At 50.7% G+C, this 14,618-nt stretch overlaps 1 protein-coding gene across 1 annotated transcript in view; it reads right to left on the reverse strand.

The window, feature by feature from the left end:
• LOC135108171 (neurogenic locus Notch protein-like) overlaps positions 1-14,186 on the reverse strand; it is a 101,523-nt gene extending 87,337 nt beyond the window's left edge. Inside the window, 1 exon segment of the mRNA XM_064018937.1 lies at positions 13,973-14,186. Coding sequence (XP_063875007.1) covers positions 13,973-14,033 — 61 coding nt within the window. The 5' untranslated portion in view covers positions 14,034-14,186.
• Between the last annotated feature and the right edge of the window lie 432 nt (positions 14,187-14,618).

A 14,618-nucleotide genomic window follows, 5' to 3' on the forward strand; every position in this document is an offset into this window, starting at 1 on the left:
CTCTCTCTCTCTCTCTCTCTCTCTCTCTCTCTCTCTGGCTTTCCCGCCACTCACTCTCTCCAGCTTCAATATTTCCTTAGAGCCCCTATACCACTCTCTCTCTCTCTCTCTCTCTCTCTCTCTCTCTCTCTCTCTCTCTCTCTCTCTCTCTCTCTCTCTCTCTCTCTCTCTCTCTCATACGTGAAAAATTAACAAACTTTCAATTCCGGTAAGGTAAGATTGAGTAACGTAATGTAGCAGAAGGTAAGTAATGTAAGGAAAGGTAAGACTAGATATTACAAGCTGAGGCATGGAAAGCTACAGGTACGTCACGCCAGGCCAGGTGAGGTGAGGTGAGGTGAGGTTAGGTTAGGTTAGGTAAGGTAAGGCAAGGTAAGGTAAGGAAAGGTTTGGTTAGATTAGGTTAGGTTGGGCTAGGGTAGGTAAGGTTAGGTTAAGTTAGGTTAGGTTAGGTAAGGCAAGGTAAGGTAAGGAAAGGTTTGGTTAGATTAGGTTAGGTTGGGCTAGGGTAGGTAAGGTTAGGTTAAGTTAGGTTAGGTTAGGTAAGGCAAGGAAAGGTTTGGTTAGATTAGGTTAGGTTGGGCTAGGGTAGTTAAGGTAAGGTCAGGTTAGGTTACTGCAAGTCAGATCCTATCACCTATCAACTTGTACATCGGGAACACAGCCAGGCAGGGACTCAAAAAACACAAGTATACAGACTCTTATGTTAAAGGAGAAAAGAGGAAATACATGCAAGTTTGAAGGGACAGAACACACACACACTCACACACACACAAGGTCTCCACGCTCCGCCGCCTCCCTCCCTCCCTCCCCCCGGCCTGTCTCGGAGAAAGGAAGATCAAGAGTTTTTGTCAAGAGCGAAGAATTGTACACCAAAATTCCGATGTTTACTCGAGGCAGAGAGAGAGAGAGAGAGAGAGAGAGAGAGAGAGAGAGAGAGAGAGAGAGAGAGAGAGAGAGAGAGAGAGAGAGAGAGAGAGAGAGAGAGAGAGAGAGAGAGAGAGAGAAAGGTTAGCTGGATGGGCTGTGACAGACTGAGGCTGGCCAAGAGGAGAGGCAGAGAGGCAGGTCGGTTAAGTCTAACTAGGCGGGCAGAGGGAGACTGAGATGGCCAAAAGTAGATGTATTTGAGAGTACATTTGAGAGAGGGAGAGAGGCAGGTCGGGTAAGGCTAGCTAGGCGGGCAGAGGGAGACTGAGATGGTCAGGAGTACGAGTAGATGTGTATGAGTGTATTTGAGAGAGGCAGAGAGGCAGGTCGGGTAAGGCCAGCTAGGCGGGCGGGAGGAGACTGCGATGGCCAGGAGTAGATGTGTATGAGTATATTTGAGAGAGGCATGTCGGGTAAGGCTAGCAAGGCGGGCAGAGGAAGGCACATTCTGGCCAAGAGTATATTTGCGTGTGCAGCGTAGCGTGAGGCGGCGAGGGCCCGACCTGTGTCCCCCGGCGAGGCCCCGCAGCGCTTCGTGACCACTGCCGCGGCCGCTGTTGCTGCTGCTGTGCCTCCCTGCCCCCTCCCCCCACCAGGCCCTGCTCTCACCACCGACCCTGCCTGCCCACACAACCACAGCCTGCACTTTCTTACTCTCCACGTCTCTCTCTCTCTCTCTCTCTCTCTCTCTCTCTCTCTCTCTCTCTCTCTCTCTCTCTGAAAAGTCCCTCATCATTTGTAGTATTTTTTTCTTTATGCGTTTTTTATACGTATGCCACTTTAAATTCTCTCTCTCTCTCTCTCTCTCTCTCTCTCTCTCTCTCTCTCTCTCTCTCTCTCTCTCTCTCTCTCTATGTGATTACGTTTTACTACACAAGAACCACCACCACGACCACCACCACCACCACCACCACCACCCTGGCACTGTTCAACTCTAAAGCTTCCGCTACTGTTAAGATCGCATCAGTTCTGAGTTTGTATGGAAGTCAGCAAGTCACAGAGGCCTTCCTGCACCGCTGACCCCTGTGTGTGTGTGTGTGTGTGTGTGTGTGTGTGTGTGTGTGTGTGTGTGTGTGTGTGTGTGTGTGTGTGTGTGTGTCTGCTCTTCAATCATTCCTCTTTCTCCTCACTTTCCTTTCCTGTCTCTCTTCTTCTTCTTCTTCTTCTTCTTCTTCCTCCTCCTCCTCCCATCTTTCCTCCTCTTGTCACTGATGTTATTGATATTTCTTGAATATTCTTCTCGTTCCTACCATCAATCACTCCCCCCCATCTCTCTCTCTCTCTCTCTCTCTCTCTCTCTCTCTCTCTCTCTCTCTCTCTCTCTCTCTCTACCACACATGTTCTTCAATTTTTTTCTTTCTTTTTCTTCCTTCTTTTTCTCTCTCGTCTTCTTTCTATCTTTCCTCTTTTTTGCTAATGTTATTGATGTTCTCTCTCTCTCTCTCTCTCTCTCTCTCTCTCTCTCTCTCTCTCTCTCTCTCTCTCTCTCTCTCTCTCTCTTCCTTGCACAACACCTGCCGTCCTGCCCGCCCATCACGTCCTCACAACCAACACATTTCCATCTTTCCGCCGCGGCTCGCCCCTCCTTGCGACACACACACACACACACACACACACACACACACACACACACACACACACACACACACACACACACACACACACAGGTCAAGACGCGCCAGGGAGGGAGAGCTGGTGAAGATGGTCATGGGAGGTGAGGTTAGGTGAAGTGAGCCAGACAGACGCAGGTGACCTCACTCCTCTTGCAGTATGTTTGGGTCACGCGAGGGAGACGGAAGAATACTGTTACTGCTGCTGTTGATCCTACTAATGTTGCTGCTGCTGCTATTACTACTGCTATTTATACTACTACTATTACTACTACTACTACTACTACTACTACTACTACTTGCACTAATCAGACGAGGAGTTTAAGAATGAAAGGGTGAGACTGGATTATAATTATGAAGACTCATGTTTCCTGTGGTAGTTCAGTGTAAATAAAAAAAATAATAAAATAAATAAATAGAGGAAAAAGGTGCATCGTGTCTAATTCTTATCTAGACAAACAAGACAGAATATAGGATAAGACTGACATAGCAAAAGATTCACCCCTCCTGTAGTAGTTTCGGGTCTTGCTGGTAAAAGAGAGAGGAAGAAAGTTTAAGTATCTAACTCTTGCATTAATCAGGACCGGACAGAAATGAAAGTTGAAGCATCTACGAACGGCTGACACTGGAAGGCCATCAGCTGACTCCTCCCACCAATTCTTCTAGTAGTTTCAAGTCTTGCTAGGAAAAGAACGTAGGTAGGAAGCATCTAACACTTGCATCAATCAAAACAGGGCAGGAATGAACGACGAGGCATTTACGCAAGGGTGAGACCGGAACTTGTAAGGTAACTCACTCTAATGACCGATGTAGTTTTGGGTTATGATGGTACAGGAATGCAGGAGTCTGGTCTCTCTTTCACCAATTTGGCACAGATTCTGTATTGTCAATGAGAGATAATCATTAAAAAAAAAACACGATCTAACAACTCTCTGGCCCTTGAAAACACACCTGATGAGAGAACAGTATTTGATTAACCCTTTGACTGCTATTTGGTACACCTTTCCTTAGTTACCAATCACTCTGACACATCTCTACTTATTCTACAGCCACCTCCAATCTTTAAACTGGATAAAAACTGCAAAATCTATTCTTACTTTAATCATGTTCTTTCTTGTAGATGCATTATGTCTGTTGATGCTAAATGTTTCGTGCCGCAGTGAGTGTTAAGAAAACGTGACTATAACATCGGAGCATAGAATATAAGATAATAAGGGAAGCTGCAAGAAACCATCAGGCCTACACGTGGCAGTCCCTATCAGAGCTGACTCCTCACACCACTGCCTGCATCCGGCTATGGGAGGGCTTCGTGACGTGAAGACTTGTCCCACTCCTGCGCTGGCCCCACGGAGGGATACACGCATGACAGACTAAGGGGTGAGGTATTAAACAAAGGGCAAGACTCCGTGGCACCCACACCGCTGCCCAAGGACCGTCATGCATTACAGAGATAAGCTTTTTTTTCTCTTCTTATTTGCAAATACTGGTGAAGGAAAGGCCGCGGAGAGAGAGAGAGAGAGAGAGAGAGAGAGAGAGAGAGAGAGAGAGAGGAGAGAGAGAGAGAGAGAGAGAGAGAGAGAGAGAGAGAGTCATTACTAAGTGCTGCGTTGTTATAGTGTTGTATGTATAAGATGGAGACAGAACAGAGAGGGGGTGGGTGAAGTGGGAAGGAGAGGAAGGAAGGCCTGAGAATCGTCCAAGGCTGAATTAATGAGAGAGAGAGAGAGAGAGAGAGAGAGAGAGAGAGAGAGAGAGAGAGAGAGAGAGAGAGAGAGAGAGAGAGAGAGAGAGAGAGAGAGAGAGAGAGAGAGAGAGAGAGTCTGTGTAGAAACGAACAAACTAAGGAATAAATGAACGACTGACTGACTGACTGGGCGAATATGTGACTGACTGACTGAGTACATGAGTGAGTGATATGCCAGACCAGCACTGGCCCAGCCTGCCTCAACCAGTACCCAGCCTGACTCTGTCCTCACTCCCGGCCTTCAGCCAACGCAACACACAACACGCTGCAGCCCCCGCCCGCCGTCCTCCCCCAAACACAGTCCTGGAGGGCCGCGTGTGGCAGGACCCAGCAAGGCCAGCCAAGGTATCTGTTACTACAGTTCTCCCGACGAAGGAAATACAGAGGTGATTAGGGAAAGTATTAAAAGAGACGCTGCTACTACATGTACTATTACTGCTACTACTGCTATTACTATTGCTGATACTATGACTATTACTACTGCTGATACTACTATTACTACTGCTACCACTACAAGAAACTGCTATCCTAGAGAGAGAGAGAGAGAGAGAGAGAGAGAGAGAGAGAGAGGAGAGAGAGAGAGAGAGAGAGAGAGAGAGAGAGAGAGAGAGAGAGAGAGAGAGGGTACTGTAGACGAAAAGGAGGGAGAAGGGTGGCGTCCTCCCCTCCCCCTCCCCCACTCCCAAGGGACCAGGTGGCGGAGACCAGTACAAGAAGATCCCCCCCTCCTTCCTCCCCACATGGCCACTTCCCCTCCCCCTATCCCCTGGCACCTCCCTCCCCCCCCCCCCAGCACCAGCCGCTCTTCCTTTCCCCTTTCCATCCGTTCGCCTACATCAGAGTTTATCACAAAACAGACTGGTCGGGGGCAACAAATCTGATTTCTCTTTCGTGAGTTTCAAATCATGTCGGTATTCTGTAACGCTATGCTCTCTCACCACGACTATTTTCAAAGGCAACAGCGATGGTTAGGCGGGGTTTCAAGAGTGTTTCCCCCTGTTAATAATGTGGAAACCTTGTTAATTTGTCACCAGAACCGTAAAACACTAGTGCTTTTAGTAAGTGGTCGGGCTGGGACGTAAGTGATTCACAATAATATGGGTCTCATTTCGGCCACTGTTAAAAGACTGGGGTTTGCAAGGCTGTGCGTGTTTCTGGTAGTAGTTTAATAAGGCTAAAGGTTGTTACTGGGGTTTGCAAGGCTGTGTGTGTTTCTGGTAGTGGTTTAACAAGACTAAGAGGTCATTGCTGGGGTTTGTAAAGCTGTCTGGGTGATTCTAATGGGATAAAAGGAGTTATTGGGGTTTGCAAGGCTGTTTCTGTGATTCTACTGGCATTTCAACAAGACTAGAGGTTGTTACTGGGATTTTCAAGGCTATTTGTGTGATTCTAATGGTATTTCAACGCGTCTAGAGGAAGTAATAGCGGTTTTCAAGGCTATCTGTGTGATTCTAGTGGTATTTTAAGGAGACAAGTGTTGATATTGGGATTCTCAAGGCTGTTTTTTGTGATTCTAGTAACGTTTCAACATCATTCGATAACTTTTAACAGACTAGAGAAGATGTTTGGGTTTTCAGTCGCCTTTGTGATTCTGGTGACGCAAACAAGGGAGTGACAGCAATGAAAGGGAAAACACACCACCATTGATTCTACTGGTCTTTGTAAGCAGTGCCAAACAGAGAGAGAGAGAGAGAGAGGAGAGAGAGAGAGACGAGAGAGAGAGAGAGAGAGGAGAGAGAGAGAGAGAGAGAGAGAGAGAGAGAGAGAGAGAGAGAGAGAGAGAGCGCAATGAGAGGTGATGGAAACAATATTAATTTCGGGATTTTTTGGGTAATATATGAACTATACAATAAAAGGATTAGCTGTGATATGAAAGAAATGTATTAATCTAAACCTAACCTAAGCTAATCCTCGGATGAAAGACGCTTCTGTTACTTCAATACCATCCGAGCAGTGTTTGTGAAGACTGACCGAGGCAGCGCACACCCTTCTTTCTGAAAGCGCAACACCCATGTGAACCCGAATAATAATTATGTGGCCTTTGAAAAGTCCCAAGCAGAGAGAGAGAGAGAGAGAGAGAGAGAGAGAGAGAGAGAGAGAGAGAGAGAGAGAGAGCAGCAGTGTTTGTGAAGTGTCCTGAGCCAGCCAGCCAGCGAGCAGCCTTCCCTTGCTGCTGCCGGCGTAACGTCACGAGAACCCGACCAGTGATTCTCGTGGACTTTGAAAACGCTTATGTAGCTTCAATATCAGCCGAGCAGTGTTTGAGTACTGTCCTGAGCCAGCCAGCGAGCACCCTTCCCCTGGTCTTGGCGGCGGAACATCCACGAAAACCCACCCGAACGATCCGTGGCCCTTGAAAATGCTAATCGTATTATGGTATCTCAGTTTCACCCGAGCAGTGCCGATAAGTTGTGTCCTGAGCCAGCCACTCTCCACCCACGTCCCCGACGGCGTAGCATCGCAGGGGGAGCAGCAGCCTAGAGCCAGTAGCAGCCAGCCGCCGCCCTCGTGTCCCCGTAGCGGGCGGCGGCGGGTCGGGTGTCCGGCACATGTGGCCCGGCTTGACACTCCCCAGAAGGCACTTGTTGCGTCCCTCGGCCCGCCACTCAGCGCTCCCTGGCCCGAGCCTTCAGCCAATCAGCGGCCGTTCCTGGCTCCTCAAGCCTGCCGACGCTCCCTCCTCCTCCTCCTCCCGCCCCTGTGACATGCCCACCCCCGCACACCACACGCCACGCATTCCCTGCCCCCTCCTGCCACATGCTCCATGCTTGTCCTCGCCCTCCCACGCACCCACGCCTCACACGCCCAAGTCAGCGCCGTGGGACAGAAGTAACCACTCGGTCCATGGCGCACGTGGCCCGAAATGGTCCTCATATGAACGTTCCTGTCCCGACCCCGATTGTGGGGACCGGGAGGGACTGTGAGGGACTGGCAGGGGCAGGAAAGGACTTGACATGAGCAGGACAAGGAGGGGCTGACACGGGCGGGAGGAGGAAGGATGAGTAAAGAAGCGGGAGGGAGGGAAAGAATCAGGGGTGGAGGCTACCTCTCCTCTACCCCCTCCTCCTCTTCCTCCTCCGTGAAGGGCTGACAGGGGAGGAAGGAGGCTCAACAAGTGTCCCTCCTTCCCCTCCACACACACACACACACACACACACACACACACACACGATACTCCCCCAGCCGCCATTACACTGCTGCTGCTGCTGCTACTACTACTACTACTACTACTACTACTACTACTACCACCACCACCACCACTACTATCATCACCACTCCTTCAATTACTGCGGCTGCTGCTACTTCACTTCCTCCTCCTTTTACTACTACTACTACTACTACCACGACAATCGGGTTAGGAGTAAAGAGGATAAGAGTGCTGAGGGAGGACAGGGTGTCGGCAGCGGGAAACACGTGTGAGGGACGCGGCCGCCCACCACGTGCACGGCTGTTTAAAGGTACGGCGGCTTCCTTCTTCCTAACGGTCATATTGTCCCTCTCTCTCTCTCTCTCTCTCTCTCTCTCTCTCTCTCTCTCTCTCTCTCTCTCTCTCTCTCCGTTATGCACTGATGAAATAATCTACATATATTATAAAATACAAAATAGATAAATTAATAAAAATAAAAGTACATAAGATCTTAATAAAATAAATAAAGCAAGCGTAATGAATAAGAAGGGAAGGTTAACTATTTAAAATATTCAATTAGAATCATGATGATGTAAAACTCTCTCTCTCTCTCTCTCTCTCTCTCTCTCTCTCTCTCTCTCTCTCTCTCTCTCTCCCCACATGGCCAGACCGCTAAATAAGGCAAGGCCCCGCCGCGTCCTCCCCGCCCTGGACATTCTCATTCAGTGTCCGGCAAAACATTTACATGCCCCGGGGCGGCGCGGCCCCGCGTCCCTCTCCCATGCCCCGCCGCGGTGCCCTCATTAATTAAGCGGCGGGATCGCGGCGGTGGGGCACGCACGAGTGGCGGCGGGGCGGGGCTGGACACCTGCGGCCGCGTCGTCATTACGGCCACTAATGGGCGGGAGTCCTGCACGCCGCGGGCTGCTGCACCTTTTATCGGCAGCAACGAGCAGCGGCCAGGACGTGATTGTGAGATAAGCGGGGCGAGGCCTCGAGACGCGCGCCGGGAAGCGAGCAGCGGCGATAAGTTCCGGCGAGTCCTTTGTCTGTCACACTATCTGGCGCCGTAATCTCGTGCCCAGATACGCCTTATCACCTCACAAAAACAGATAATGGGCGGCACGACCACCTGCCGGCACAGGTCGCGCGGCCTCGGCCTGCGTGACGGCACGGCCTCCACAGAGAGACTCCAGGAGGCTCAGCAGCCAGGCAACTTTGTACTACATGGCATGGAGTCCCGGGCGGCGCGGCGGCAAGGAAGCAGCACACATCACACCGCCAGAGGACTAGGGGTTGGGGATGGGGGGACCGGGAGCGGCCACCTGCATCATCCTGCTGTCCGGTTCCCACAATGAGCCGCGTACCCTTCCCTTCTCCCTCGCCCAAATTGCTCACTTCCTCGGGAGATCATGCGAGTGGCTGCCACAATGGCCCCGCTACCTGAGACGCCCCCCCAACCCCCCTCAGGCTCAGCTGGCCCGGTGTCGGGTTGCTGCTTCTGTATCCGGTCAGCCGCGGCACTCAGCAGCTACCCCCACCTTGCAGCAATCACAGCAACACCCACACGTGTGCTGCCGCGCCCTCCTCGCTGCCCGACCTGCAAATCACAGCGGGCCAATACAGCGCTTGCCGCGCCAGCCACAGTCCAGCATCTGGCCGCCCGTCACCCCGCGATAAGACACAGACGGCTCGCCTCCAGTCTCTGGCGAGGGCAGCGCAACACCACCGGCAGCAGCAGCAGCAGGCAATGGAGCAGCAGGTCTTCCCACTGGGACTGGGGCGTATCCTTATTAAGGCCTAATTGGCGGGGCCTGGCGCAGGCTCATGCCCGCCTTCTCACGACTCTAATGTAACCACCGCGGCCACGATGGTCGCTGGCCTGCCCTGTCCTGCCTCCTCGGAGGCGCCGCGCCGCCGCCCACAGAGGCTGCCCTCACCCTGGAAGTGCTGCTGCCCGCACACCACACGAGGGGCTCCTCCACACCCCCAAGGGGAAGCAACACCCCGGTGATGCTGGTGGTCCACGCCCCCTCCCCTCCCCCGAGCCTCACAGTTGTGGTGAAACAGAAGGCGGACTGTGGCGACCGCGGTTGAGATCTGACCGAACAACACATCCCAGACACTCTACCCCGTGAGAATGTATCCTTCACCTTGTGTGTGTGTGTGTGTGTGTGTGTGTGTGTGTGTGTGTGTGTGTGTGTGTGTGTGTGCGTGCGCAACCTGTCCCACTTGCCTAAACACAAGAAACAGTAGGACGGCCTACGTGTCTCTCTACAAGCATACAGGCGCGCGCGCGCATACACACACACACACACACACACACACACACACACACACACACACACACACACACACACACACACACACACACACACACACACACACAAACACAATAGTCCCTTCTAGATTTGACTTACCTTTAGGATTAATGTCAAGTATTTCCCTACTCCCAATGTACATTTTCAGTTTGTTGACTGCCTAAAGAATAAACCGTTTATTATTATTATTATTATTATTATTATTACACACACACACACACACACACACACACACACACACACACACACACCAAGCAGCAGCTGGGTGTCCGTGCATCGCTTTATACTAAACCTTATCGAGTCTATCATTCTCTTCTGGCAGCTTATCGCGACTTGTGACTAACGCTCTTATCACTCATTATAGCTTGCCACCACCACCACCACCACCACCAGCAGCATCACCACTCACTCCCAGCAGGCGCAGCGCCCCTCACCATTATAACCAAGCAAAGCACCACCACTACATTGGCACACCACAAACATTTTCGCTGAAATCTGCATGAACTACACACTTGTCCTAAGAAATGGTGGTCTTTAAATAGCACAGGGACATATCAAGGGTGACAAGCCAGGTCCTCAGGGTCAGTAAGCAGGATAGGACAAGAAATAATGGGTTCAAGCTTAACAAAGTTACATATAAGAGATAAGAAACAACTGGTTCTCAAATAATGGTAAATGAATTGAATGGACTCAGTAATCAGGATGTTAGTGCTGAGTCATTACGGAGCTTTAAGCAATTATACAAACCGATGCACTATTTCACAATAAGACAAAGATCAAGAACTGAGAAATGATAGATGACAAAAGTAACAAATTATAATTCTTTGTCTAAAACATTCTGTACATTATGACATTATTTCTTGAGGCAAGTGAACGCCTAATATTCCATTGAACTATTCCCTAAACACAGCGGTCAAGGAAACACTGCATATTAGACAGACCCAAGGTTAGGTTGGGTTAGGTAAGGTAAGGTGAGGTGAAATGAGGTGAGGTGAGATGAGGTGAGGTGATATGAGGTGAGGTGAGGTGAGGTGAGGTAAGGTAAGGTAAGGTAAGGTAAGGTGAAGGGAGGTGAGCTAAGGTAAAGTAATGTAAGGTAAGGTAAGGTAAGGTAAGGTAAGGTAAGGTAAGGTACGGTAAGGTGAGGTAAGGTATTGTGAGCTTAAGTAAGGTAACATACGGTGATATAAGGTAAGGTAAAGTAAGGCAAGGTGGGCTAAGTCAAAGTGAGGTAAGGTTGATTAAGGTAAGGTAAGGTACTGTTAGGTTAGTAAGGTAAGCTGAGGTAAGGTAAGTAAGGTAGGCTGTTGCAAGGTAAAGTAAGGTAGTGTACAGTACGGTTAGGTAAAGTGAAGTAAGGATAAGTAAGGTTATAGTAAAGTAATGGTAAGTAAGGTCGAGTAATGCAAGGTAAGGTAAGGTAAGGTAAGGCTGAGTAAAGGAGGGCGTGATGACATCAGATAAACACAAGTGCCCTTGTGAGCTACGCCGCCTGTCTGTGGCCTTGCTTGCTCCTAAAGTGAAGTGTAACTGTAATATAAGTATAACTCACTATGGGAAACAGTGTATATATTAAACTCTCTCTCTCTCTCTCTCTCTCTCTCTCTCTCTCTCTCTCTCTCTCTCTCTCTCTCTCTCTCTCTCTCTCTCTCACCTGTTGCTCCTCTCCCCAATTGTGCGAATAAGTAATCAAGGTGATCAACTGTAATAGGTATCCCACACGCCACTTACAGTAGCAGTAGCAGCAGCAGCAGCAGTAGTAGAAGAAAACAGTACGTAGCAGTAGTTGTTGTTTTTATAGTAATAGTCAGGACAGAACAATAAGTAATGGATTCAAGTTTGATAATATAATTTTAAAAAGACAAGAGAAAATTAACAAAAAAAAAAAATGCATAGTTTTATTTGATTGGAATAAACACAACCAAATGTAATCTTTTAAGAGAATACTACACAAACCAATGAGCAGTGATGATATGTGGCCATAGACTGGTGGACCTAAGTATGGATAATACCAGCTGCCATGCCTAGACCTACTGCCCTACTGCAGCCTTCTTGGTGCTCTCAGTAGTGTGAGCAACAGCAATAGCATAGCAGATTCATGTTAAGAGTCGCACAAAGCAACAAACATTACATCCCACAACACCCTCCCCAGCAAGACGGATCCCAGGGGTGAGGTGGGGAGGGGGCAGTGTTGTCCTGCATGTGTTGACTCGTGCAGAAAGCGCCCACTAGCCACCCGATAATATTGCCGCCCCATTCCTCCACTAAGCCCCACCCGCAACGTTTATGGATACCCTGCCAAAGTTCCGTTCCCTGCCGGGTATCGATCGCGTCCTTTGAGTGAGTGAACGGTTTGTCCACCGCCCATCCCGGCACCTCCCGAGCCGATGAACCTGTGTGAGCTCTTTCCACTCCTCGCCCAAATGACACATTCCGCGCCCCGTGGTAAGAGGCGTCCCCTACTGCTGGGTCTGCGTGAATCCAGGTGACACTGGTGCTGCTGACAGCAACGCTTCCAAGCTGTCACATACACACACAACGACCATGAGTGATGGGGCTGCCGATGTTGGCAAAAAGAAGGCTGTGTCACGGGCTAAGCAGAGACAGCCGATAAGGCACTAAGGCCTGCCATACAAGACCTGTGCCGGATTGCAGGTGGGCTGCACGAACATGTTCCCACTTTGTTCAGATATTTGCACAGCATGTGTCATCCGCATTGACAGAACTGGTCTGCGGCATTCTTGAGAGGCTGGTCAACCAGATGATAGTGAAGGCAAGGGAGACATTCAATGGACTAGGCATGAGGAGTCGCTGCCCTGTCAGGTGGCCGCGCCCACCAGGCCTACAAGGCACAGCCCGCGGCCAGATGGAAATCTGAACCACCTGGGACAGAATCCTTACTTCCGGTGAAAAGTTCGTTGGCTGGCGGGGGAGAGAATGGCGACAGAATTTTGTGCCTCTACCGAGGACATATGGGCTGCCAGACAGAAACTGGGACATCCAGTCCTGTGACCCCAAGGGCTCCGAGGGCCAGCCAGACGGTAACCATGTCCCAGAGCCACTGGGCCACCCGTGCTGTCAGGCTGCTGCCGCCCGCGCAGCAGCTGAGGGAAGCAGTACAGCCCAGCACGTGTGCTCGCTTTAAATTCAAACACCGCGCGAGCCGCGTGCCGATAAGCCTGGCACAGCCTCTTGTCACTGGCGCCAGTCACGCCGCGTCACCAGCCTTCTCCTTCATGACACTCTCTCCTCCACCAAGATAGGGGTCCTGCAGCAGGTCAGCAGGACGCGAGAGTGACGGCAGGGAGCGGGATGAGGGACCGCTGAGGCAGACAGGCAAGCAGCCTCCCTGACTTCCGTGAGCAGCTGTGCGGCTGGCGGCCACAGGGCTGCCAACCGGGAGCTCCATTTCCGCTCGCCCATTACATTACATCCATACGGATTTACAAATTACAATCTTGTTATATGCACAAATCCTTAGGGCACCAGTACATGGCCAAAGAATCAAATCCAAAGTCCCACAGGCAAATTAATTAGCCATCCCTGGGAAACTCTGCATCGGTAAGGTTGGCAGCCCCGCCACCATCTGGCAGGCCCACCATCGCCTCCCGGGAAAATTCAAACACTGTCGTAGCAGCCTTATATTGCACCGAAAATACACATATTATATCTCAACGACGAGCCCTGGCCCCCAGTCTCCCCCAGGCACGTCCCCGCTGCCTGCGGCGGTGCGACGGCGGCGGCGCGGCGAGCAAGGGCGCGCGACTCCCAACAAAGGCTGGAGACTTGGCCTGAGGCGATCCTGAAGGAATGCTGCTCGCGCCGCGCGACCCACGACTGACTCCTGCCTTGTGCCCTGCCTCCACCACGCACCACAACACCACACACTACCACACACACACACACAGTGGTGGTGCAGCCCGCGACCACCTGCCCCATGTAATTACCACGCCGCCCCACGCCATGGACACCAACACCACCACCAACCACCACGGCTGCACACACAACACCCTCCTTCAGTGCACAGTACCATGTGCCCTCATATAGACAATCACACATACTACTCCCCTTGCCACACACAACACAACACCAACACACACACACACACACACGTGTACACTCCCACAACACGAGTCTTGCACACACATTAACAGTCACCAGCACTGAGTAATTAATTCCAAAGCCAAGACTGTTCCAGCACCACTACGACACACACACACACACACACAGCAATACTCACCCTGGGCGAGGTGGGCCAGACAGCACCATACCCACAGGACAATCCCTGCGCGTACGTGCATCTTGAACAACACTGAATTAGTTCACACACATCGGGGAAATCACCTGTGGTCTTGATGCACCACAACACTTATCATAAACAGTCAGTCTGTCCCAGTCATGCCTCCCGACACACAACATCCACTCACGACCGAGGCCAAACTCACACTGGCGGGCCCACTACTGTCAAGCTCCGCCCACCCGGGGTATTCCTCCGCCGGGCAGCATTGAAGTCCACAACAAAACTTTACTTTCATCCATTCCTCACACGACAACATCTTTCCTTACTATCTGAGCTGCAATTCACAACAAGCAGCAGTTCATTACAAGTGTCCATCCGCCGAAAAATGTGTCTTTTTCCGCGTCCCACCGCAATGGTCACACGGGGGACTAGTTCGCGTCAGATGCATTAAGCCCCGCCCACACCGGAAAGGGAGCTAATCACATCTCACAAAAAAAAAAAAAAAAAAAAAAAACATAATCAACGTTTATTTGTCAAGTGTTTTCATCTCTTACTTATCTCCGGCATGGCACTACGGGCTTTAAGATGCTAATTGGTTCAGGCACACTTCCAAATCAGTCCAATCGTTCTGTTTTTCGTCTATCCC

The sequence above is a fragment of the Scylla paramamosain genome, chromosome 16, assembly GCF_035594125.1.
Source record: "Scylla paramamosain isolate STU-SP2022 chromosome 16, ASM3559412v1, whole genome shotgun sequence".
Lineage (NCBI taxonomy): Eukaryota > Metazoa > Arthropoda > Malacostraca > Decapoda > Portunidae > Scylla > Scylla paramamosain.